The sequence below is a fragment of the Phascolarctos cinereus genome, unplaced genomic scaffold (genome assembly GCF_003287225.1).
Source record: "Phascolarctos cinereus isolate Bilbo 61053 unplaced genomic scaffold, phaCin_HiC Scaffold_5;HRSCAF=322, whole genome shotgun sequence".
Taxonomy (NCBI): Eukaryota; Metazoa; Chordata; class Mammalia; order Diprotodontia; family Phascolarctidae; genus Phascolarctos; species Phascolarctos cinereus.
The window spans coordinates 183,142,796-183,168,064 of record NW_027555958.1 but is presented as its reverse complement, the minus strand read 5'-3'; the positions used below and the strand labels follow the sequence as shown (position 1 = coordinate 183,168,064).

The 25,269-nt window shown below is 37.6% G+C and overlaps 1 protein-coding gene across 3 annotated transcripts; it reads right to left on the bottom strand.

Moving 5' to 3' along the window:
* Positions 1-290: 290 nt before the first annotated feature.
* Positions 291-24,324, bottom strand: PGM3 (phosphoglucomutase 3). 3 transcript variants are annotated; one of them, XM_020969896.2, is made up of 13 exons: positions 24,262-24,324; positions 21,537-21,742; positions 18,616-18,800; positions 16,727-16,794; positions 10,492-10,625; positions 9,090-9,285; positions 6,367-6,524; positions 5,674-5,757; positions 5,145-5,243; positions 3,556-3,672; positions 2,780-2,902; positions 1,767-1,940; positions 291-441 (listed from the first exon to the last, which is right to left on the bottom strand). In XM_020969896.2, exons 2-13 carry the CDS (start codon positions 21,738-21,740, stop codon positions 352-354), a joined length of 1,632 nt encoding a protein of 543 aa, XP_020825555.1. In that variant the 5' UTR covers positions 21,741-21,742; positions 24,262-24,324; the 3' UTR covers positions 291-351. The 3 variants fall into 3 exon arrangements, with proteins under 3 accessions (XP_020825555.1, XP_020825553.1, XP_020825554.1); XM_020969894.2 differs by lacking the exon at positions 24,262-24,324 and adding an exon at positions 23,979-24,164; XM_020969895.2 differs by lacking the exon at positions 24,262-24,324 and adding an exon at positions 23,681-23,826.
* Between the last annotated feature and the right edge of the window lie 945 nt (positions 24,325-25,269).

Below are 25,269 nucleotides of genomic sequence, written 5' to 3'. Positions count from 1 at the left end.
ACCTATTTTGTGCTCTGCAACCAGGTAAGAGGTCCCATTAATAATGGAGCCATGATGTATTCAGCAACTAAGTTATGTTTAGATATGTAATAATGGACTTACAGAACAGTAATATTTTCTGATAGTTTTATTTACTGCTTGAAGTATAATCTTCAATTAGGTCAAGAAATCAAATCTACAATAATCACTAAAATTTTATTTTGAAAATTAATGGAATACTTTATTCCAGTTGTTTAAAAATATTCTAATTGTAAATTAATTTTAAATTTCCCATGTCATAAATCATTACCTTTACATATTAATGGCACTTATTTTTATTTCATACTTTTTAAAAAGTTGGTATACATTCCTTCAGAAAAATGGTTTTGGTCTTTCTCCTACTCCTCCAGCCAGCTGAAATACTGCCAAGCTTACGTCAGTTGCAAGTCTATCTGCATTTACCTGCGAATTATTTTAAAAATAAGTGAAAGAACATGTAAGTATTTTAATACTTGCTACTTGTTCATTTTTAGCATATACTTAGAAACTTCAACGGATCTTGCTTGGCAAACGTCATTGTGGCTACTTTAACAAATGAATCAGAACTTCTTCCTTCCTTCCTTTCCTTTTACTTCAACAGTAACCAAAATATTCACATACCTTTGCTAACATACTCAAATAGAAAGCATGTGTTTGTCATCTTCCAGTTCTACTTAGGTTCCTGAGTAGAAAACTTGATACTGTTGTATTACATGTTGTAAGTCAGGTATTTTCTCCTGAATGAGGTAGGGTTTCATTTCTTTCATCTTTGTTAAAATTCAACAAAAGCTCCCTTAAGGAGGCTATAAAATATTCAATTAACAGATAACTTTAGGCAATTTTCTATGCCAAATCCAATAGGGACCTGCTTGGAAAATAACATTAATATAGCCTCAGACTTGTCTAGAATGATGAAAATGGGCTACTGTTTCCACACTGTAGAATGCTTTTATGTATTGAAAGAATAAATAAAAAGCTTTAAAAACCCAGTCATAATAAGGAGACAGGAAAATGTAGAAATTCCCAATCAAAAAGCTAGGAGTGATATTTGATACTTTTCAAAGAGGTACACTAAGATCAAAAATTCAGATGATTTTACTAAAGATTGGCAGATATGATATTCACCCAACTAGATGAGTCCTCAAGTTGCTTCCTCTCCAAGTTAGTTTCCTGCTTTAAACATGTCAAGTGCCTTAATGAAAAGAGTACTGGATTTGGATTCAGACTACTGTTTGTAGATATTGAATATAATGGTTAAACTGTAGGGTTTCATAAAGTACAAGCTACTGATAATTGATTTTGTAGGTTTTTCTAGAAGGCAACCCCAGCAGAGTGTTAGAGAAATCTAATATGTGTTCCAAGTGACTTGAAAACACATTTTCTAACAGCATCAAAGAAAGGAAGCTTTTTTGCAGGTTCAAAGCCTGGCTCTATTACTATCGAAAGCAAGTCATTTAAACTCTCTGGACTTTTAGCTCCTCCCCTGTAAAATGAGAAGATTCAAAGAGAGGTCTTCTGAGGTCTCTTCCAATTCTAAATCTATGTATGACATACTGTCTTTGAATTATATAACTGCCTTTATATAACCTATAAAGATTAATGTAGTAAACTATACCAGGTGACTGGTCCTATCCCATTCTTAAACACAGTATTGTAGAAACTGCTGAATCTAAGCCTTAAAATAGGAAGATCTTATAATGCTAAAGCATTCTATAAATAAGAAATGGTAATTACAGTCTAATTCTTACCTGTGAATCTGCTTCTGCATATACTCTGACGACATCTTCTGTTCCAGATGGCCTGACAAAAGCTCGTGAGAATTTGTACTTCTTCACTAGTTCATCAATTGCCTCTTGTAGTCCTAAGGGTGTAACTACTTGTCTCTCAGCATCTGTGGTATCAATTACTTGCCTATCTGCAACCTAACACATAAGAAAATTTGTCTTTTGTTAATTCATTGTTGCCCCCCTATCTTTTACTTTTTGCTAATCATTCCTATCCCAAAATTACAAAGCTGTTAAAGGCCTAATAACCCAATTCCAGTCCAAAAAAGAACACTCCAAAATACTTAAGTCTCAAAACACCTTCTACATAATTTGATCTATATTTCATCCCATTTTAGCAGATGATATACAGCTCTTCATTTGACAGTTTCAACTTTGACATTTTGTGTAAATAAGCTGATTTCTAATTTCAAGACTGTCCCTCTGATTTAATTTAATAAGGCAAAAAGTCAGAAAATGCAGATTAGACTTTATCACAGGTAAAAGGAAACATATCTTTTATTGTTATAACCCCTTCGTTTCTAAAAATATCCTGCTCATCAGTTAACACCTTGAGGCTTCCTAGGGTCTATTCATAATTTTGTTGTTGTTCAGTTGTACCCAACTCTCCAGGACCCTATTTGGGGTTTTCTTGGCAAAGATACTAGATACCCCAGCTCATTTTACAGATGAGGAAACTGAGGCAAACAGGGTTAAGTGACTTGCCCAAGGTCACAACAACTAGTAAATGTCTAAGACCGAATTTTAACTCAGGTCTTCCTTACTCCAGGCCTAGCACTCTATCTATCCACTGTGCTACCTAGCTGCCCTGCCATAATTTTGTACCTAAACATAATCAACAAGTGAAATTAGGCAAAATTACTTAAAATTCGGCACAATAAGAAACAGCTAGTAAGATATAACTGTAATACTCTCATATCTGAAATCATATCTGAGAGTTTGGCTTTAGTAGATTTTAAAGAGGGGGGGTCTCTCACCGTGACTTTGAGTTGCCGATTTGGAAGATCAGTATAAATGGCATCCCACTGTTGTACTGACAGACCTTTTACAGCCAAGATTGCTTCAATTAATAGCATGTCTGAAATGGCATCACCTACTGTCTGCAGAATGAAAAGGGAATTATGAAGAAGCAAAAGAAATTCCTCCAGGTCACTGGGTCAAACTATAGCACCTCCCTCCTAAACATTCTTCTTGACATCAATATTATGGGTTTTTTCTCTCTCAAATCCACATTTGTCCCTCTTTAAAACTTACAGACTTTAATAAAATGACAACTCTCAGACTGTTCCTCCAAATTGCCAAATGAAGAACACAGTATTTGTTAATAATGCTATAGGTGTGAGTGGGCTGGCTCTCAAGTTTTACTTTTCCCACCATTTACCTGACTTTGATTCCACCAGAGATGAGAGTGACAAAGCATTTTGGATACAAGATAGTATACATGTGTATGTGTGCATGTATAGATGTGTGTCTATATTTAATTCCCCCCCTCCCCATATACTTAGTAACTATCATTAGATTATGCCTTTAGGTGAAGGTGTACAATGAAATGGACTATTTCCTAATGTTCCAAAACATCATCAAGAGTCCTTCCATTCTTATTCTTGTTACAGCTTGCTCCCTATAACTTCTGAATATTCTATTAGAGTTCCCATTTTTCCCTTTAACATGAAAATAACACTAAACCTTCCAGGAAATCAACCAGTGCATTATCTGGCACACTTTTTAAGCAATATATTATTTTAGTTCTTACTTGATTAATTAAGTCAATAACATTTTCAAACATCATAGCAGCTTTTCTTATTTTTTCATCTGTTTCCTCTTTTGCCAGCTGCCTTATTTTCTTTTCAGCAGCCTTACTGAAGAGTACCTAAAATGAAATCATGAAATGACAATGATAATCTCCACTAAATATTATCACTTCAAACTCTTCACCTCCCCCACACTCCCTTTGATCACAAAGCTAAAAGACAATGGTTTAGTGTCAAGGACACTGGTAAGCGATGTTGTCCCTAATACTAATCTCATTTAGTAAAGCAAAGATGGAAATTAGAATAGTAAATGAGAGCACAAAAGGATAGATTTTTTTAAAAGGCAGAAGGGGAACTCAAATTGTGGCTGCTATTGTCAGCAACACTGCCCATTTTTCTACCTAACAGCTAAACCGGTGGAGAAGATAAGGGGCATATATACCCACTCTTCTGCACAACTGTGGTTTCTTAAGCTACTGAGTAAAGGGGGACTGGAAGGAAAATGGAAGAGAAAGGCCCTGTGTGCAGGAGCTAGTGACGTGGCTGCTTTATTAAAATTACTGTGAGAAGGAAATATATATGGAGAAAAAGCTTAAGGTGAGTGTGAGAGCCTAGGTACAGTAAATGTGAGGTTGATGACCTCCAATAATCGTGAATTTGTATGTATTAACTTTAACATCAAGAACAATAAAAGCCACATTAAGTGGCCCTGGTCAGTTTGCTAAAAAATAAAACTAATGAGGTTAATTTTTAAGAGACGTTTCATCACATCTGCTATCAAAATTATATACATTTTATCTATAAGGTTCACTATATCAAAAGCCCTAGAGATTCCTTTATCCAACTACATCTGAATTCACTGATGGCTACTAACTTCCTAGATTATTAAGTGATAAACTTAACCTTTTAGTAACTTTTTCTATATGAATAGAATGTTGTGTGGGACAGGGTAAGATGGGAGGTCAGAACTATAATGATACTGCAAAGCAGATACCTTCAGTCCTTTCTTTTTGAAATTTGTTTTTCAGTTTAAAATAGGATAAGGGCATTTTCACAAACTGAGAAATTAAAAGGGCCCATTTGGTAGATCACTATGCCTTATCTTTTAAATGCAGTTTTAAACTTTGGAACAATGATAATAGTAAATACTGACATTTAAGCAAATGTTATTTTAGGTTTGTGTACCGGCTATATTACAGATGATTAACAAATATTTTGATATAAACTTATTTATAATTACGACTTGGCCAAATGTTAATTTTGATAACTTGAATAGATAAGAACTGATCTTGGTAACTCTTGAAAAAAAAAAAGAGTCACGTTATATAAGAGTAGAGGCAATGTACTTAGAGAACTGGCCTCAGACAGAAAAACCTGGGTTCAAGTCCTGCCTCTGACACTGTGTGTCCCTGGGCAATTCACTTAACCTTTCAGTGACCCAAGCAATCATAACACTTCAGTTGCAGAGAAAGTGCTGATCTGAACTGGTAAAGGAAATTCTGCACTGATGAAATAACAAAACAATCCACACACAGAAAATGATGAAACGACCTGCTACAATTCTAAAAGTTACTTTTTACAAAGAACTTACTGTGCCATGGCCATTTGCTTCAAAATAAACTCCTATGTCAAACTCTTGAGCTTTGTGGTGCAAATGTTTTACTCCTGTTTTGGTACAATATACAGGTACCTATCAATAGGAATACAAAGAAATAGAAAACCTTAATAGGTTCACAGCTTACTTCTGAAAAGAGTTCTAGTAGCAGAGTAATTTCTGAAAGTAGATTAAAAATGAGGGCTTAGGGAGACAAATGAGGCACCTAGGGCTTCTTACCATAATTAAAATTGCCTAAAGCCCATAAGTCTCCTAAAAGGAAGGCAACAGTGCCTTCTAGAGTTAGTTCAATAATAGTAGAAAATGATATAGAGTAACATATACCCTGAGCCAGCAGAGACAAAATAAGACTATTAATAACCATTATTGCTTCTCAGCTTTCAAAAATAAAGTATCTGTGAGAAAAGTTTCCCTAACGAAATGTGATAAATATATTCCTAACTTACTAAAAAAGCTTATCTTTAACAATAAGCTGCAATTACAAAGAAAATATCAACGTGAATACCTTCATGATTTCTTGTAGATACTGTGTTGAACTCCCATTAGCATAGGCTGTTTGTACAACACCAATCTTCAAATTTTCTCCAACCTAAACAAATCCAAACCATGACATTTAACTTCTGTTTTTGAACCCAAAACAAGTTACAGGTGCAGAAATAAGCAGAAAGCACTATTTCAAAAAACTTTTGGGGAGTTCAAATTTATAAATCTGAATAACTTAATAAATTCTATATAAATAAGTTATAAATCTTTTTGTAATTTGAAGAGTTTATATAATGTGAATAATCATTCCCTGTTACTGTCTGGTCAGTTTGGATTTTCATTGAGGGTATTTTCTTAAGGGAGGTACATAATTTGATTACTTAAAACAACCCAAGAGAAAGTAAGTAGAAAAGAGCATTCATTAGTCTTCTAAAATTCAATGTTAAATAAGCTTCCTGAAAAATCCAAGGTTGTGTTAATGTTCTAGGAAGCAAGATACTAGGCACTTTGTCCCATATCCAAAGACAGGTTAAGGTTTCAAAGATGAAACGTTCCATGTATAAAATGTCCCTAGCATCAAATAATTACAGCTACCACCTCCTCAGACCCTGTACAAAGTCTTAAACTTCTTTTTAGGCACAGAAATTTTTATTTGCATGCAAATAAGTGAATGGAAGAACTGTTTCAATAGTGAGACCCATAAATCCTTTCTTACCTCCAAGAGAAGCTCTTTAAGAAACCTGCTTATTAGAGTTGCTATTTTATCTCCATCTATAAGATGGAAGTGGCCATCAGCATCATTATAGTAGTAAACAATTCTGTCTGCATCTCCATCAAAGGAACAACATCTCTCATTGGGCTTTACTTCTAATCCTGGTATTCAGAACAATTTAAAAACACAGTTGTCTAAATTTTATAATTACAAAATGAGCATAAAATTGAAATTATCATGAGAAAAAAATTCCCCGGAACACATATTCATGATCTGGCCTGCTTAATGAAAGCCATGATCTCCAACAAACCAGACCTTTCCCAAGGGTCATACCTAAATGATATGTAACAGCCATTTCATGAAACAGGATTTTTTTTAAACAAGTGGACTTCAAATGCAAATCTTAACGGTCTTTACAAATAAAAGTATATTACAACAAATTCAGAAATACCATTTAAAAGTCCCTAGTTACAATGAAATTTGAGTAAAATACTGCTAATTACAAATGGACCACAATCCAGTGTTTGTTGTCCAGAGTTTTTTGTAATATTAAGATATGTTCTAAGAATCAAATATCTATGCCAAGAAAAGTCCACCTTTTAAGCACTTTGAACAATCCCCTAGAAAGGCTTAAATAATAAAAAGGATCAATTTTTTTGCATATGATTTATATAATACATGAATTACATGGATTAATTTAGTGTTATTAAACATCATTAAAGCACATAAAATTTTGGTCTTTTTTCCAGTAATGGTAATCTAATATATGGAAGCCCCTACAACTAACAGATGGCCAGAATTAAAAGTTTTTTAAAAGTTTGCAGAGAGAAGGGCTAAGTGCCCACATAACTTAATTTACACAAAAACTAAGGTCTTATGCAATTTTTTGAGAAGCTGCATTACTACTTACAACTTCAAATGAATAATAGTGAACATTTATGTAGCACCTTAAGGTTTCAAAACCACTTTATATTTAGTATCTCATTTGATCCTCAACACCTGTGAGGTAGGGTGCTTTTTATTTCCATTTTGCATATGAAGGAACTGAGTCTGAAAGAAGTTAAGTGACTTGCCTGGGCACATAGCTAGTAAGGGCCTGGTCAGGAATCAAATTTAGGTCTTCTAGAATCTAAGCCCAGCATTCTCTCCACTATGACAGAAGGTCACAGTAGATAAATGCTTGTTGAGAAACCATGGCAGAAGAATGTCTGGGCTAGCCTTTACTAATCACAAAATGAGTTCTCTTCCACAACATGAATCAAAGATGACCACACAGAATGAATTCAAGCCCAGGCTGCTATGACCCATTAGAATGTAAGCTCTTTGAGGGCAAAGAGCATGTTTTTGTCTTTTGCTGTATCCCTAATGTTTAGCATAGTGCCCGTCAGATAGTAAGTGCTTAATCAATTCCTGCTGGCTGCTAAAAGTTAAGTGATGAGGAAATTACAACTTCTCTGACCCAGATTCCTCAACTTTAAAATATTAATAATAAAATATATTTGTTGTACCTCACAGTGTTGTGAGAAACAAAATACATAAAATACTTTATATTCCTGATGCTCATTCATGGTTTAAATTACTGTGTTAAAGTGAAGCATACAGGTCAATCCAAAAGAGAGGAAAAGCCAATCAAATGAAAAAAAGCAGTTGATTATCTTGAAACACAGCTGAAGAAGTAAAAGAACTAACACTGGGTTCCACATCGTGCAGTGGGAAAATACCTGGAAACAACAGGTAACCATGGGAGTATCCTGAGTAGGAGAGTGACATAAATAAAACTGCACTTTAGTAAAATCACTTTGGCTGCTGGGAGAGAATACACTGAAGAAGGGAGAGATTTGAGGAGGCTATTGCTTCTTAGAGTTTAGGTGAGAGGCAACTGGGGTCTGAACTAGAGTGGTGGCTATGTGAGCCCACAGAAGAGGTTAAGTCTAAAAAATGCTGTAGATGTAAAAGCAAAAAGAACTGCATGGATATGCGAGCTGAAGGAGAGTGAGAAGTAAAGGATAACACTTAGGCTGTTTTGTCAGGCACTGGGTGGCGTGCTTGATAAAAATAAGGAAGTGCAGAGTTCTATTCTGGACATATTGGGTTTGATATGTTCTATTCTAGGATATCCAGTTTGGAATAGCCAATAGGCAGTTGATGATGTAGGAATGGAACTCAGTAGAGGTTAGGGTTGGATATATAGACCTGGAGTTATCTGCATAATTAAATCCACAGAGGATAATGAAGTTATCAACTGAGCCACGTAAGTATGAGGAAACATGACTGCTTCTCTCAAAATTATTATGTAAGTTTTTTTTCGATTCCTTCTCACTTAACATATAGCTGACCCAGATCCCTTACAGAAGGAGGGTACTATAGGAATTAGGTTGACATAAAGACTTAGGAAAAGGTGAGTACCAACAAAAATCATTACCATGGTTTGAAGACCTGTTTAAAATAAAAATTTTGTGACATCATGGGCGCACACACACACAAAAAAGTAAATATATTCATTTGAATTTCTCTCAGCTAAAGGTTACCTATAGGCATACTAAGAAGAATAAAATAGTAGCAGTCAGACGGCTTGAATCAAAGACTTGCTAATTATTTTAGCTATGGAACCTTGGGTAAATCAAGTTAATGAACTTCTATAGGCCTTAGCTTCTTTATGTGCCATTTTCTAGTTCTATATTTCCCACTGGTTAAGGATCAAACTTTATATGGCCAACACTACATACCCTTTGGAGGTTTCTGATGAGTTTTCACATAGTCAGCCCCACACAAGTCATTGAGCTTCCCTTTGGTTCCATCATTAAAGAGGTGAAGTGACAGTTCTCGTGGAAGATAGCCTTCCATTTCCTTCAGTTTCAAGGCTGCTATACCACCTGCACAATCGATTTTCAGAGCTCTGTTTTTATGACCACTGCTAAAAGTCTTAAAAAGTAGAAAAAGATGTAAGGGAGAGAATAAAATGAAATGTTCAAAAAAAATACATTCTGTGTCCTTCAATGAAAAAGATAAACCTTGTTCATATGTATTAATAGTTTTAGAGGAATCCCACAAAAAAATGTATTGATAGTAAAACCAAGAAACATCAAAGTAAATCCAGTTAAGCTTGATAATTTTAACAGTTTCACTGGTTTGACATGCTATGGTACCAGAAATCTATTGTATTTAGCATCAATTTTTACATAGGAGATGGCTTATATAATAACTAATTTTAACTCTGTAAAAAAAATGTCCCCACTTCCTTTCACTGGAGAAGTGTACACTAGGGCCATGGAATGCTGCATACACTGTCAAATACAGTCAATGTTTTGGTTTTGCTTAACTGTTTTCTCCTTTGTTACAGAGGGAAGCATGGAATAGACAGTAGCAAGGTAATGAGGAGATAGAAGAATTATCCAGAAATGATGTAAAACCAACAAGCTTAAAAACCAATAAAGCTTTGTTTCAAAAATAAGACTCCTACAACTTATTTTGCTATCAAGGGATATGAGTTGAAATCACAGTCATCTGAGTTACCATTATTAAAAATAAATGACAATGCAACAACATACTTTTGCCTTTAAAGTTGAATGTTTGCAAAAATTTTGCAACATTTGGCTAAGCAATTCTCAGTTTCTTGTCAGTTTCATACATTTAACTTACAGGTGGTTCAAAGAGTTTTTGTTTTGCTTTTTTAATGAGTGTCCCCATCTTACCTAGGCTGAAAGTACAGGGGCTACTCACAGGCCAATCCCACTTTGATTAGTACAGGTACTTTGGCCTGCTTCATTCACAATTTGAAACAGTTTTCCCCTCCATAAGTAGCCCCTTGCTCTTTGGAGATCACTACTGATGCTGAACTTAAGTTTGTACACATGATCTGCATAGCCCATTGTAGCTCAGAACTTCCAGGCTCAATACATCTACCAATCTCAGCCTCTCCAGCAGCTAGAATTACAGGTGTGTACCATACTCAGCCAGTTCTTTTGTAGTTGTTTTTAAAAACCATAAATACACACAAACACACACACACAAAATTTATTTTCCCCTTAGAGAAAAGGAGGTTAGAGAAGAAAGTCACAAATGCTCTGTGACAGAACCAGTCATTCGTTCAAAGTCAAATTCTAAAACACATTTTAAAGAAGTTTTCACCTGTTTTGTAAGGTCCACAAAGGCCCTGGAGAGTTTCTCATAGTAGCCTTCTATGGTTGCCTTCCCATACTGCCCATCAGTATTTTGACAGCACACCAGGTAGTGAAGCTGAGGTGTTGTTACTAAGCCAAAATCTGCCATGAAAGAGTCAATTACCACATATCTTAATTAAATGAAAACAAAACAAACAAAAAAATAAGACTAGGGAATAGCCAAGTGACCAATCAGTCCTCTTGAAAAAAGAAAGGCTCCAGGGAGAGAGGGGGGGAAAAAAAGTCAAACTGATTTTCAAATTAACTACATTTTAGGCAGCTAAGTGACACAATGAATAGAGCACTGGCCCTGAAGTCAGGAGGACCTGAGTTCAAATCCAGCTTCAGACACTTAATGCTTACTAGCTTGTGATCCTGGGCAAGTCACTTAACTCCAACTGCTTTAACAAAAAAAAAAAGTGAAAAACCAGAAAATCTTCTTTTTATCATTCTTTCATGAAATGACCCCCAAGAAACCAAGAAGATGATGGTTAAAGTACCCATGATTGACATCCCTGTCAATCGACAAACATCTACTATAAGAACTTACTATGTGCTAGCCACTGGGGATACAAAAATGAAACTATTCTTACTCTCAATCTTTCAACAGGGGAGACAACAAATACGTATGTAAGTATATACAAAAAAACTTTATATAGATATACACACACACTTATATACACATATGTATATATCAACACACACACACAAAAGGAGAAAAGGGAAGAAGGAAAGAGGGAGAGAGAGAGGGAGGGAGGGAGAGGGGGGTGAGAGGGTGAGAGAGAGGGGGGAGGGAGGGGAGAGAGAGAGGAGAGAGAGAGAGAGAGAGAGAGAGAGAGAGAGAGAGAGCGCGCGAGAGAGAGAGCGCAAGAGCGCATAAATCCAAAGTAGTACTTTTCCAAAGTGCCAGAAAACAAGGTAGACACCCAGGAAGAATAGGGAGTAACTCTAGCCACTCTAAGCCATAAGTAATTACAAAACTTGGGACAACAGTGGCTAAAAAAACTAACCTAGAAAGATTCTACACCCATATTATACCAATGCTCTGTTCTAGAAGGCAAATAACCTACCTAAAAAACCTGAGACAAGTTTGACCAGGCTTGAATAAAGTCTCCTTGCCCCACGATCATCTGCTTTTAACAACCTACTACAGGTAGGTATTAAGGAGGCGACCAGGGAAACACTAAAAAAGTGAGGCAGGTTGCACTTCAAAAAAAAAAAATGAAGATTGTGTTCCATATATTACCAAGATATTTACAACACTTATCCTACTGCCCACTCCAGCTATATTGTAATGTCCAACTCCCTACTTCACTCCCTACCACATCAAAGAATAATCTGATAATCAATCATTTACCCTTTTGGGACACAAACCCATTCTTAAATTAGGGGCTTATTTGCATTAGAGAACTCTTCAAAAAACAATGACATTTGCTAAATGAACAGAATAATATATTCTTATGTTAAGTTGAATATCTCCTACTGCATGCTTTGCTACATGGATACAAATCAATAGTAACTGGGTAAAAATATTTTAAAATAACTTCGTTCACAATCACATTACTGGAAGGTGAATTTATAGAATGACTTCTAATAAATTCCATAAACCCAAATAGTCCAAAATAAAACAAGCAACATTTGTTGCATTTATGGCATAACAATATTTTTAAAGTATTAGTTTTAAAAATACACCTTAGAAAAAAAAATTTATTCAGAAATTATATCCTAGGATCCCACCTACGCATAATGTGTCCAGATTAAAGAAATGAGCAGCTAAGGTTATTAATAAAGTCAAGCACTAGATTTGAGACTTCAGGACACCTGAATTCAATTTCCAGCTCTCTACCTTACTAAGCTGTATAGTCTTGGATAAGCTATTTAACTTCTGAGCCTCAATATCCTTATTTGCAAAATGGAGGTAGATACTTATACTACATCCTTCACTGGCATGCTATGAAGAAAATCATTATTATTGTTGTTCTATTAGTCCCACCAAATGTTCCATTTTAAAACAGGCTCAAATGACCAGATTAAACCCGTCACTAGCCTACTAAATCCTTTAGACCTACCTATTTAAAAACCAACTGCATTATCTACACACTGATAGTAATGTAAATGTTAAAACCTCTGACTTAGGTTAATCAGAACAAAGCCCAGAACAGGCAAGAATCAGCTCTGTGACACTTGTGCTAAGTAAGAATAAAAATCTTACATGTCTCAAGTATTTGAAATACTGGGTTCATGTTTTTGTTAACTCAGCTTCACTCAAGTTAGAAACATCTTGTGATTTACATCATTAATGATGTCAAACTGTTCTCAGACAGTGGGAAGAAGTCTGTATATGAATTAAATGTGATTTTTTTTAAGGTGCAGAAAATTATAAAGATTTCTCGAGAGATAATTGAAGACAATCTATGGTTATATAAAAGTACAAAGTGAGAATCACTGACTTAATGGTTAATTTCTCAGCAATTAAAAAAATTTAAATGTAAAAGTTGTCCACATCTGGAATTATTATTTGAACCATTAATTGAACTTAAGTACCATCACTATGAATCCCACACTAGGTAACAGGAAGGAAGTATAAGACACAGTCACTTTCCCAAAAAAGCTTCAAGTTTAAGTTGAGAAACAAATGCAAAACACCTAATGAAGAGAAAGTCACCATCAACAGCACAAGCAAAATTACAGAGGTACAAATAACCAAGTCATGTGCCGGGAATGGTTTGAAGATATGAACTGAAATGAAGGCTGGCTGTTGGGGAATTCCAAGATTAAAGGAGAGGCTCATCACAATGAGCCTTAAAAGCCAGGCAAAGGAGTATGGATCTGATGTAAGAAAAAAGGAGGAAGGTATGTTAAGTTCTTGAATAGACATGTAACATATTTAAAATAGTATTTTAGAAAAACTAGACTGGCAAAAATACTTATGACAGATTAGAAGGAACAACACTAGAAACCCAGTTTATATTGCTGTTAAATAATCCAAGAGTCAATGTTAAAGAATGGTTAATGGTGGGGCAGCAAGGTGGCACAGTGGATACAGCTCTGGCCTCAGACACTTGACACTAACTGTGAACCCTGGGCAAGTCACTTAACCCCGACTGCCTCACCAAAAAGCAAAAAAAATAAAATTTTAAAAATACAAGGGTTAGTGGAGCTGAAAATCACTTCGATTCTGGAAAGTAATTTGTAATTATGCTAAGAAAAGTGGCTAAAATATCTGTACCTCTGATCCAAAGATCCTACTGCCAGGCATATACTCAAAGGAAACCAAGGACAGAAAGAACCCAGAAACACCAAAATATTCACAGCAGTGCTTTCTGTAGCAGCAAAGAACTTGGGGGTGGGGGGGAACGCCACACACGCGGGGCCGGTGCCACTGCTTGGGAAATGGATAAACAATCTGATACGTGAATGCACTGAAACAATGAATATGACAAATACAGAAGACCATGGGAAGATTTATAAACTTATGTAAAGTAAGCAGAACCAAAATACACACACACACACATACATACATACATACACACACCTCCAACACTAATGGAAATAACAAAACAGAAACTGAATGCTATGAAACTATCATGACCAAGCTTGGTCCCAAAGAACAGATATGAAAAGATACCTGCCTCCCTTCTTTACAGAGCTAGGAAACTGTAAGCTGTGTAAGAGTATATGGCAAGGGTGTTTGGGTTTGTTTGGGTTTTTTTATGTATTGGATTTATTTTGCTGACTTTTTCCCCCTCTTTTTATTGTTATCAAATGGCTGTCTGAGGGGGGATAATATTAGGAAATATAGGTAATGTAAAAATTTTAAAATAATAATCCAAATATCATATGATTAAGGCCCGGAGAATTGTGGAAAACAGAATAACTGGGGAAGGGACATTTATATAGTTCCTACTATGTGCCAGGTACATAGTAGGACTGAGTGCTTTTTACAAATATTATCTCATTCAATCTTCACAACAACCCTGTTATTATTATCTCTATTTTACAGTTGAAGAAACTGTGGCAAATAGAGGTTGAATGACTTGCCCACTTGGTCACATATGTCTTAGGTGGGATTTGAATTCAGGTCTTCCCAACTCCAGGGTCAATGCTCTATCCAATGCACCACCAATTACCTTATAACAGGCCTACACAACCTGCAGCCTGAGGGCTGCTTGCAGCACACCAAAGGATTTCTGGCATCCTCTACATTTTTTACCAGTCGCCTATAATCCTTTGGTGTGCCTGTGGCCACAGGTTGTGCAGGCCTGCCTTAGAATATAATATATTATATAAACATAAAGAATAGAAAGTCAAGGACAAAACCTGGAAACACTTCCATGAAATAATGCAGAGTGAAGTAAGCAGAACACTAAGAACAATTTATATAATAACATTGTAAAGACAAACAACTAAAACAGTTAAGAACTTTAATCAATATAATAACTAACCTCATGGATAGCATGATTGAAGTATACTACCTACTGCCTGACAGAGCAGTAATGGACTCAAGGTGTAGAATAAAATACATAGACATGGTCAATGTTGGAATTTATTTTGCTTGACTCTGTATATGGGTTACAAGGGTTTTCTTTTTCGTTGGGAGAAAGAAAGGGAAGCAGGACAATAGATTTTTAATTGAAAAAAAGGATTTTTTTTTAAAAGGGCAAATTCAAAAAATATTCTGAAATAAGAAATAAAAGGTCTTGGACACAAATGTTCATCAACATATCAACATTTACTGCATGTCTCTATCACGTGTATAAAAAGCACTGTCTTAAATGGTACGCTCAAGGAAAGGTTAGGGCAAAAAATTATTCCAATATTTCTAGCCTAGGAGACTGGAAGAATAGTACTAATGAGAAAAATGGAAGAGCTGGAAAGTTTGATAGTTTGGGGGAAAAGAGGAGCTAGTTCAGTTTGCAACACATTTGAGGTGATGTCAAGATATATAAGTAGAACAGTCTGCTACAGACAGAAGAAATGAAAGAGCAGACAATGTCAGGACTGTTTAGGAATTATTAGCATAGAGGTGATTTCTGAAGCAATGGGAATTAGCAATACTAAACAAGCAAAAATTGCACAAGGAAAAAAGAGTACTTTAAAAAGAAGCTGATCAAAGATAGAGAAAAAGCAGTTTTAAAAAGGCAGGAGAACCAGGACAGAAAAACATGGTAAGGCAACTTTCAAGGAACAGGGCAATATTCTACAGTGTCAAATGCCACACAATAAGAAATGAGAAAAGGCAAGGCAACTGAAAGTAGGTTTAGTGTAGTGGTAGAGGTAGAAAAAAGACTGCAAGGGGAATGAGTGAATGAAAATGGAGAAGAATTTAGCTGTTGTTTGGTCTCTTTGCTTAATTTCCCTTCCAGAAGCATAGCTCATTCTGAGGACCTAAAGCTTTATGCCTAGTTTTATACTGTATATATTCAGTATATGCAATACAAAGGTTTTAAGATAGCTCCTACTAACATGGTGCTATGTATACATTATGTTCTTAATAATGGTGAACTGTGACAAACGTCACAGTATCCTAGCAACCTCAAAGGCTCTTTGTGAAGGTTGTTATCTGGCTGGCACCAACGTTTCAGAACAGTAATTCTGAAACAAATTACCACCATTTTGTTCCATTAAGTTAAAAAAAATTATGCTTGCACTTGCAAAAAAATATGTAATTTGCTTTTTAAAAAATCCAATGTTACATTTAAGATTCGCCTTCCAGTTGGGAAAAATAATTGCCCCAAAGAAAAACACAGCACTTTCCTTGTTCAAATGGTCCTGATTTCTAAAAAGCAGTAAGTCTCACCAAGCATCAATAATGGAACAATATTCCTTGTAAGTATGGTAATGGGGCCAGAAGTGCCCAAGCCTTCAATGGATACCACACTCTAAGACTCTTTCCCTCGGTTGGAATTAAGATATATTGGGGAGAGGTCCTTTGACTTACCACAATCTTAATGACCACAGGAGAGTACAGGGGCAGTCTCAAACAGATGCTTCCCACTATTTGGCAGTCAGGAAGAGACTGGCAGCTCATCAGGTGCTGAAAAACGCTCAACATAGATTTCCTAATTTGAACTCAAACTAAGACTAAATAGTTTGTAATTGGCATCACCTTATAATAGGGTTTATTTGTAAAATACATCCTCTAAGTTGTCCTATTATAGTCATCTTTAAAATCAAACATAAAAGTTTAGATGAATACATACCATGGTACTGGCCCCCTAAAGCAGTCACTCCATCAATTACAGACTGTGAAAGTTTCTCACTGCTGGGCCTTGGGTAGAAAAAGAAATGAAAAGTAAAGGGGGAAAAATTTTTTAGAAGGAAGAAAATAAAATAATTCAATGGATAAAAACAAAGACAGAATCCCTAAGTTGTACATTTCTGGGTAACAAATACATAACTTTAACACTGAGTATTAGAAGAACATGCTATAAAATGTACAAAAATATGGCACATTAAAACTGAAACAGTATATCAAGTGAGTTATTTTAGTACCAAATAGTCTTATGATGGAAAAGATTTTAAAAACCCTGGACAAATTTGTCCATGCATAAAAGGTTTGACTATACTAACCTGAACATCCCTAAACCAGAATCTTAATAATAAATTAAATAAATTATTTCTCAGTTGAGAATTTATTTGAATAAACAGAACATGTATGAAACAACAGAACAAACAGCAGGATAAAACATGATACAAACCTTTTCTTTTAAAAGATCTTTTTAAAATTGCTTTTTTAGGTGGCAATAAAGCAGATGAATGCATAATTGAGTCTGTGTAAAAATATACAACAACAAAAAGTATACAAACCTTCCCACCTCCCTTTTGCTTTGGTTATTAGAGAAGATAAAACCTTCTTAGAATAGTTCTATGAGACTTTTATCCCCAAAGTATCTGGACAGATTCTATTGTCTATAAAATCATAATTTTACTAATGTCAAAGAAGGATATTGAGTCCAAACTGTTTATGGAGTGGGATGTTAATTTCCTTTGGATTATTTTTTAGCATAAATATCGGGACACTTATTTTTCAAAGGTTATAAACAAATTAATTACACAAAAAAAGAAATTACAGTGAAGTCATAAGCTGCCAACAGGTCTAATAAGCATAACATGATAGAGAGCTATAGTATTTTTCCAGTGAACTCCAGTGTAGGGAAAATAGAATGATGTTTTATTTCTATGGGAGAGGGTGGATTAAAAAAATAACAGGGCATATTCACAGGAGCAAACAGCCCCTTTTGTAGCTGCCATTTTTCTCTTCCCTCTCCAGCCCCAAGAAAACAGAAGATCTTTGAGAGCCAAAGACTATTTTTATCTTCGTATCCCTAGCAGCTCTTATAGTTCCTTGCGTAAGACAGGTAGTTAATAAATGTGGAACTGAATTGTTGGGACCTGCAGAGGACAAAGTCAACAGTGGCCTGGGGCCCAAAGCCTGTTGATTAAAGGGAGGAAACTGAAGGGAAAGAAGTCAAGGGGCAGCTAGGTGGCACAGTGGATAGAGCACCAGCCCCGGATTTGGCAGAACCTGAGTTCAAATCTGGCCTCAGACACAATATTCACTAGCTGCGTGACTCTGGGCAAGTCACTTGCCCTAACCCTAATTGCCTCACCAAAAAAAAAAAAAAAGTCAAACAACTTAATGGCAGGAGATGAACATCTAAAGTAGAACTGCTACCATCTTGGGTAAATTAAGTTCTTAGTTCTCTCCTTTTATTTCCCAATAGCATAGGCAAAACTATAATTAGGCAGTTAAGTGGCCCAGTGGATAGAACCCTGGACCTGGAGTCAGGAAGTTCTGATTTCTAATCCATCTTTAAACACTTATTAATTATGTGACCCCTGAGTAAGTCATTTAATCTCTGTCTGCCTCTGTAAAATAGAGATAACAATAACCTCTATCTCTCAGAATTCTTAAGAGGACAAAATGAGATATTTATAAAGCAAATATAAATGCTATTATTGTTGTCGCTGTTATAATGTTAAACCTGGTACTTGTCAAGGTACTGGTTTGTGACATACAATTACTACTGGTAATCATTTATTTCATTATTTTCCTGGAAATGATTTCACTTGGTACTTTTTTATTCACCTGGTATCTCTGCCAATAATTATCATAGCTTTCTGTTGCAGGGTCACAGATTCTAGATGACAGATTTCTGTCAGGGCAGCTTGCATATTTTGTTCTTCAGCATTTGCCAAACGGGTGGCATGTTCTTCCCAAGATGCAGCCAACATTTCTCCCAAAGGATCAATCAACTTCACACCATTGTCTTCCTTTAAAAAAAAAAAGCAAATTAAAAAGTGTTATGAATACATGAGTGCAGAACCACCCAAAATGATGTGGTAAATGTAGAGTGAATGAAGTAGTGCTACTCTGCACAGGAGTTTCAAAATGATTTTAAAAGAAAATGTGGTCAACGTATTGGTTGTCATCTAATAACAGACTGGTGGATACTTGGAGCAGAATGAGACACTTATTGCCCTGGTTCACTTCTGACTTTAAATGCACTCTGGTCGGCAAACAGGTGACACATAAACCTTCTAAGAAATGACTCGTCTTTGTTTTTGCCCATTCTCCTGGAAAAAACAGCAAGTAAGGACCATTTTGGGTGAGCTATTAACTAATGATAGCCTATGTGAAACTTTCCAGTCTATGAAATGATTTGCGATATGCCTCCTTGAACCAGTTAACATGTTTGAGATTCTTCCCATAAGTAAACAATCAGATATAGATATCTGAACACTATTCACAAAATTAGGTTAAAAGCAACCTTCCTTACTAGTTTGTTTGTTTTTTTAAGGGGACAGTGAGAGGAGGGGTAGGAAGGGTCATTCAGGACACAGAGAACAACCTCTTAAACTTGGGCTTTCTTTAAAAAGAAAATTTCATGCCCTAGTCCTATAACCATAAACCTCATGTTTAAAAGAAAAAAAAATCTCAAAATTTAAGCAGTGCAAAACGAAGTGCCCAGGGAACTTAAACACTTAGTTTCCCCAGTGCAGTAGTATCTTACATACACTGGGTGGGTAATAAGTATTTGCTTAATTAAATTAAATGTTTGTGGGCTTGAAGCCTCCAGGCGAGTTCAAAAAGAGATCAAAAAGTCATTTCAGCAATTTGGAACTATGCCCAAAGGGATATAAAAATGTGCATACCCTTCGACCCAGCAATAGCACTTCTAGGGCAATATCCCAAAGAGATCATACAAATGGGAAAAGGACCCGCGTGTACAAAAATATTCATAGCAGCTCTTTTTGTGGTGGCAAAGAATTGGAAATTGAGAGGATGCCCATCAGTTGGGGACTGGCTGAGCACGTTGTGGTAAATGAATGTAATGTAATACTACTGTGCTATAAGAAATGATGAACAGGCTGACTTCAGAAAAACCTGAAAAGACTATGGTTTGATGCTGAGTGAAGTGAGCAGAACCAAGAGAACGTTGTACACAATAACAGCCACATTGTGCGATGACTAATATTGATAGACTTAACCCTTCTCAGCAATACAAGGATCTAAGACATCTCCAGAGGCCTCGTGATGCAAAATGCTACCCACATCCAAGGAAAGAATTATGAAAGCTGAATTGCTATCTTTTTTTTCTCTTCTGTTGAGTTTTGTTTCCTCTGATGGTTCCTCCTACTGGTTTTAATTTTTACTTACAACATCACTACTGTGAAAATATGTCTAATAGGAATGTAAATGTATAGCCTATATCAGATTGTGTGCCACCTTGGGGAAGGTGGTGAAGAAGGGAGAGAAAAATTTTAAACTCAAAAGCATACAGAAGTGATTGTTGATAAATCAAAATAAATTAATAAATTTTTTTTAAAAGTCATTTCAGAAAACACCTGAAATTATTTGTCTGGCTCTATCTATTCAGCCCAAGGATCCATTCACAACCTAGTGGTGAAATTGCTCGAACACCAAAATAAGTTCAGATAGTTCTGAGCTGAGATCTCTTCACTTTCAAGTGACTTGGATTAAATATATCACTATTTCCTTATAAGGAACTTTTGCCCCCAAGTGAAAAATATTATTTCATTCTCTTCTCACCTTCTAAAGAATCATATACTGCATGGCCATTCCCTTTAATGAAGAAAGTTAGTCCATGACTTTGTTGCAGATTCAGAAATATTTCTGATGGGGTGTTTGGGTGCTTGTGCCCAATTTCTCCCTAGCCTCAGAAACACTATCCATGACAGTTTTTCCCCAGCCCAAGGACACTGTGCCTAGCAATTACTCATGAGTGGGCCCCAGCAAGACCCTTATCTCTTTCCTTGGTGCAGTTACAAACAGCCCCTGAAAGAATTATTAGTTTGAACTGGCTTTGCACTGGGTCATAAAGACATTCTTACCCACTGGACTATCTATAATACCGCCCTACCTCATTATCTACATCCTGGGCTCCTTGTTAACTGTATTCTAGAATTAAGACATATGTGTACTCCCTCCATCTGTCTTGTCAAACAAGACATTGACTGGTGGCAGACTGGACAACTCTCGGTTACCCTGAACTCTAGTTGACTTACTTATTTAGCAGGCCTAAAACCATACCTCCATCTGTCCCCCCTTGAGGGCTTTTCCTAGTGAACTCTGGGTAAAACGCCTGTGCAGTAGGTACAAGAAGTACACGTTCTTTTAAGAACTGACCACTCCTTAACCACTCCCTAATCCCACCCTGAATCACCTTGTTAGCCTATTTGGCACATGTTTTATTGTATTTTATCCTATATAAACTTTAACTGTACCACTCTAAGGTTGCAGGATCCTTAAGAAATCCTTGCCCGCTGAAAAGAGTAACAATAAACTTTTTGCCAACTTGACTTAAGGAATACTTGAGTCTGTGAATTCATTCCAGATGGCTCATCGTGTACTCCAGTCTTTGAGGGGTCTCAATCTCTGACCACAACATATCAATCAGAAAACACATTATTGATTCAAACAGCATAAACATTAGCTTTTAGATTTTTAAATAAAAGATTTGCTTTTTCAAACCCTGAACCCATTACCTCAGGATTGTGTGATGCTGTGATCATAACCCCTATAGTAGACTTTTTCTGTTTTGACCTCAGGACAGCTAACAATCCCATCCGATACATGGCATGATCAAGTAAGGTTGCCTTTGCCCGAAATCCAGCAGTACCATATTGAAGAAAGAGTCCATCTGGCTTGGCATGTAACGCTGAGAATTTAGTAACAGCACCCCAATCCATGTCTAAAACAATTGAAGATATTTTTGGAGAAAATATAATTTTAAAAAATTACACAGAACACAATGTAACAGAAAACTATATAATATTCCTTTTGTAAAATTATAAATTTGAATATACATCATATAATTCTTGCTGTTTTCAGAATAACATAAAAACTTTAGAGTTCACTAATAAACTACAAATAAAACAAAAATAAAATGCTAGCTTTTTAGTAAAATACTAAGTAAAGACTGTAAGTGACCAAATATATTTTACGGGCAATCTCTGCAAAGAAATAATTGAGCTGACTCCTCCAGAGAGTGAGACATGACCTCAAATTTAACAAACTGAGGAAAAGTCATTTATTTTAAGGTTGACCTCCCAGACAGGCCTAATGACCCTGAAGCTGCTACTCAGGAATAGAACTCATCCCTCAAAACCCAACTCAAATGCTACCTACTTTGTGACATCTTTGCTGATACCCCCAAGTTAGTAATAATTTCACATAGCACCTCACACCAATTTTATGAACTTCTGGGTAATTCTTTTTTATAACTATGTATATTATATCCCATCATCAACCTATAAACTTAATGAGGGTACACAGGGGCCAGGGCTTATCTAAATACTGGCAGTAATCAGTACCTAATACTCTTCAAAGTAAAATGCTACTTCAGAAAGACTAAGCACTTATAATAAATAGTAATAATAAAAGAGCTGTTAAATGGAAATAATGCTCATTTTGACATAGTAATAGCAATAACAGTAATAATAAAAAATCTGTGAAATGGAAATAATGCTCATTTTGACATAGTAATAGCAATAACAGTAATAATAAAAGATCTGTTAAATGGAAATAATGTCCATTTTGACCCAGGATTGACGGCTCAATTTCAAGTAGCCTCAAGGATGAATTCAGTGACTGTGATTCATGAAGGGGCAACTAGATGGAAGCTAGATAAAAAAGGAAGACTCCTCTTCCCCAGTTCAAATCTGGCTTCAGACACTTCCTAGCAGTGTGACCTTGGGCAAGTCATTTAACCCTATTTGCCTCAGTTTCATATGTAAAATGAGCTGGAGAAGGAAATGGCAAACCACTCCAGTATCTTTGCCAAGAAAACCCCAAAATGGGTCACAAAGAATCGGAGACACTGAAAAAACGACTAAACAACAAAAGTTCACTCAAAGGTAATTTATACATGATTTCACATGTATAAATATCATAATTGCTTGCCTTTTCAATGGGGGGGGCCGGAAGGCCAGAATTTGCAACTCAAAATTTAAAAACAACAAAGAATGTAAGAAATGAAGAAAAAGGAGAGAGGGATAGAAATCCACACTTCTAGTTTGAGTCCACTGATTTCTTTCTCACAAGATCCTAGTGGAGCTAAGTAAGATGCACAGAAAAAAATACATATATGTATACATAAAAAAGCCAGACCTTGCAAAGCTATTCCAGAATGGAATGGGCTCTAAAAGGTCACCCAGATACAGCCCCCGGAGTATTTCCAAAAGCAAGGGCACCTGTGGTCCAATGCAAAGTGTAATTTTCTACCTTAAATACCCACACTCAATCGCAGCCATTCCGGGCACGTGGGGCAAAGGTCAAGGACAGGTTTAAGGAATAGGGAAAGCTATTAGTTAATCACATAAAAGCTGGGTCTACTAGGTGGTCGCCACGCCCTCTTCCCCGCCAAACACCGAGAAAACGGCGCAAGGGCGCGAGTGGATGCGTCGGAGACACCAAGCCTCATAAGCGGCGGGGAGAAGGCGCTTTCTCCATCAGAAAGGCAGGGGTGCGCACGGGGGTGCTCTGCGGGAGGGGCCGGGGCGCCTCCCTCGTCGGCCCCTCGGGCCTCCGGCTTTTACCTCCCCAGCATCCTTCCTCCTCCTTCCCTGACTAGGCTCCTCTCCCTCCTTCTCCCATCCCGACCTCTCCAACGTCTCGGAGTCTTCCCCACCTCCAGAGCACGGGGTGGGGTGGGGGGAGAGGTGTCAGGAAATCAGCGCTCCACCTTCACCCCTAGACTAGAGAGCCGCCCCCCGTCCAGGCGCCAACGGTGACAAGGCCCCTCCCGCCCGAAGACGCGCACGACCCCAAGTCTGCCCCCGAACTCCGCTGGTAATGTCAGCGGGGGGAGGGGGGCGCTCTCGAGCTTTCACTAGTGGAGTCATTCCCCTCCCGGTGCCCCTCCCCCCCCAAAGCTCTTCTCGGCCTCAATACCCAAGGAGGGTAGGGATGGATGCCTCGGCGCTCACCTAGCCTCCAATTTTGCCCCCCAGCCCTCTGTCCAGAAATGCGGAGGGAACCTCCCTGCAGCTGCGTGGGACACGGCCAAAAAAGCGGGTAAAAGCCCCAAGTACTAAAGTCGTGGCGGCCCCACCCCGCCCCACAATCCCACTCATTCTCTCCTAAGACGTGGCTGTTTCCTCCGTATTCTTTCCGCCTGGAGACTAGATTTCTTCAACCAATCGTTTACTCGGAGGAGGGGAAGGGGGGCGGGGCTAACTCCACCCCTGGTTTGGGGTTGGGGGAGCTCACCTTGCCCTGCACGTGTCCTTTGCGCCTGCGGCCTAGCTTCCTGGCGGTTTGCTGGGCTGTGTTGCAGTGGACGGGGCGGGGCTTATTTCCTGGAGTTTGGAGCTTTCTCAAGGTACACGTGGCAGCTACTGCAGTGCTTTGGAGGCGGCGGGCTTCCTGCGCGTGCGCAAACAAGCCCAGGCGCGGCCCCCGCTTTTTTCACTGCAGTCATTTTCGAAGGCGGATCGAAGCCTTCTCCTCCCGCCCTTTTTCTGGGCTGTAGCTGGAGGCCAGCTTTCTAATCCCCCGCCCTCTTTCTCCGAGATTTTGCCCAGAACATCCCTTTTCTCTTGAGATCGCCTATGGGCGTCTTTTTAAGGTTTTTCAAAGTACCTCTTTCACCACCTGGGCCACCCTGAAGCGGCCTTCATTAAGCACCTACTGTGTGTGCTAGGCAGGGGGGATATTGAATCCAAACCACTCAGCACTCAGTAAATGCCTGAATTTTGGTTTTTGCCTTTGCATCCCGGGAGCCTGGTGCAGACTCTGCACTTAAGTACCTATTGTTTGATTGGCAGGTAACTGGCATCCTTAGGCTTCCGTGGTGACTGTCTTCCACTGTCTTCCTTCCCACGGTGCAGAAAACTACTCATCCATGTTTGCTAAATCCTATGTGAATCTTGCCCGTGCCCTCATGTCCACTTAAGGGAGTCCACCCGAAGTGGGGAGGACCTTCATCTGGGTTTCCCTCAGTTATCCCTGACATGCCCCTAGTCCTTGGTACACCACGACTCACCCATTTTTCCTGGCCATTCACCTCTGGTGATAGTCTTATGTCCTTTCTCTAGCTTCTAGTAGTCGAAGTACAAGCCTAGTGACCGGAGAGCTGACCCCAAAGCTGGTATAACTCAGGTTCAAATCCCGACTCTGACACATGGTATGGGACCCTCTGATAAGGCAGGAAACTTCGAAAGATATCTTGGGGTTTCAGGCTAGATTTCTTTCTTAAGGACCGTGCCTCAACCCAAA

Bases quoted from the DNA above. Each gene is read 5' to 3' on its own strand.
- PGM3 (XM_020969896.2), bottom strand. From the start codon at position 21,740: ATGGATTGGGGTGCTGTTACTAAATTCTCAGCGTTACATGCCAAGCCA. The intron at 18,801-21,536 runs GTAATGGGTTCA...TTTTTTTTAAAG, and splicing joins CAGCATCACACAATCCTGAG to GAAGACAATGGTGTGAAGTT. The intron at 442-1,766 runs GTAAGAATTAGA...AATAATTCGCAG, and splicing joins ATGCAGAAGCAGATTCACAG to GTAAATGCAGATAGACTTGC.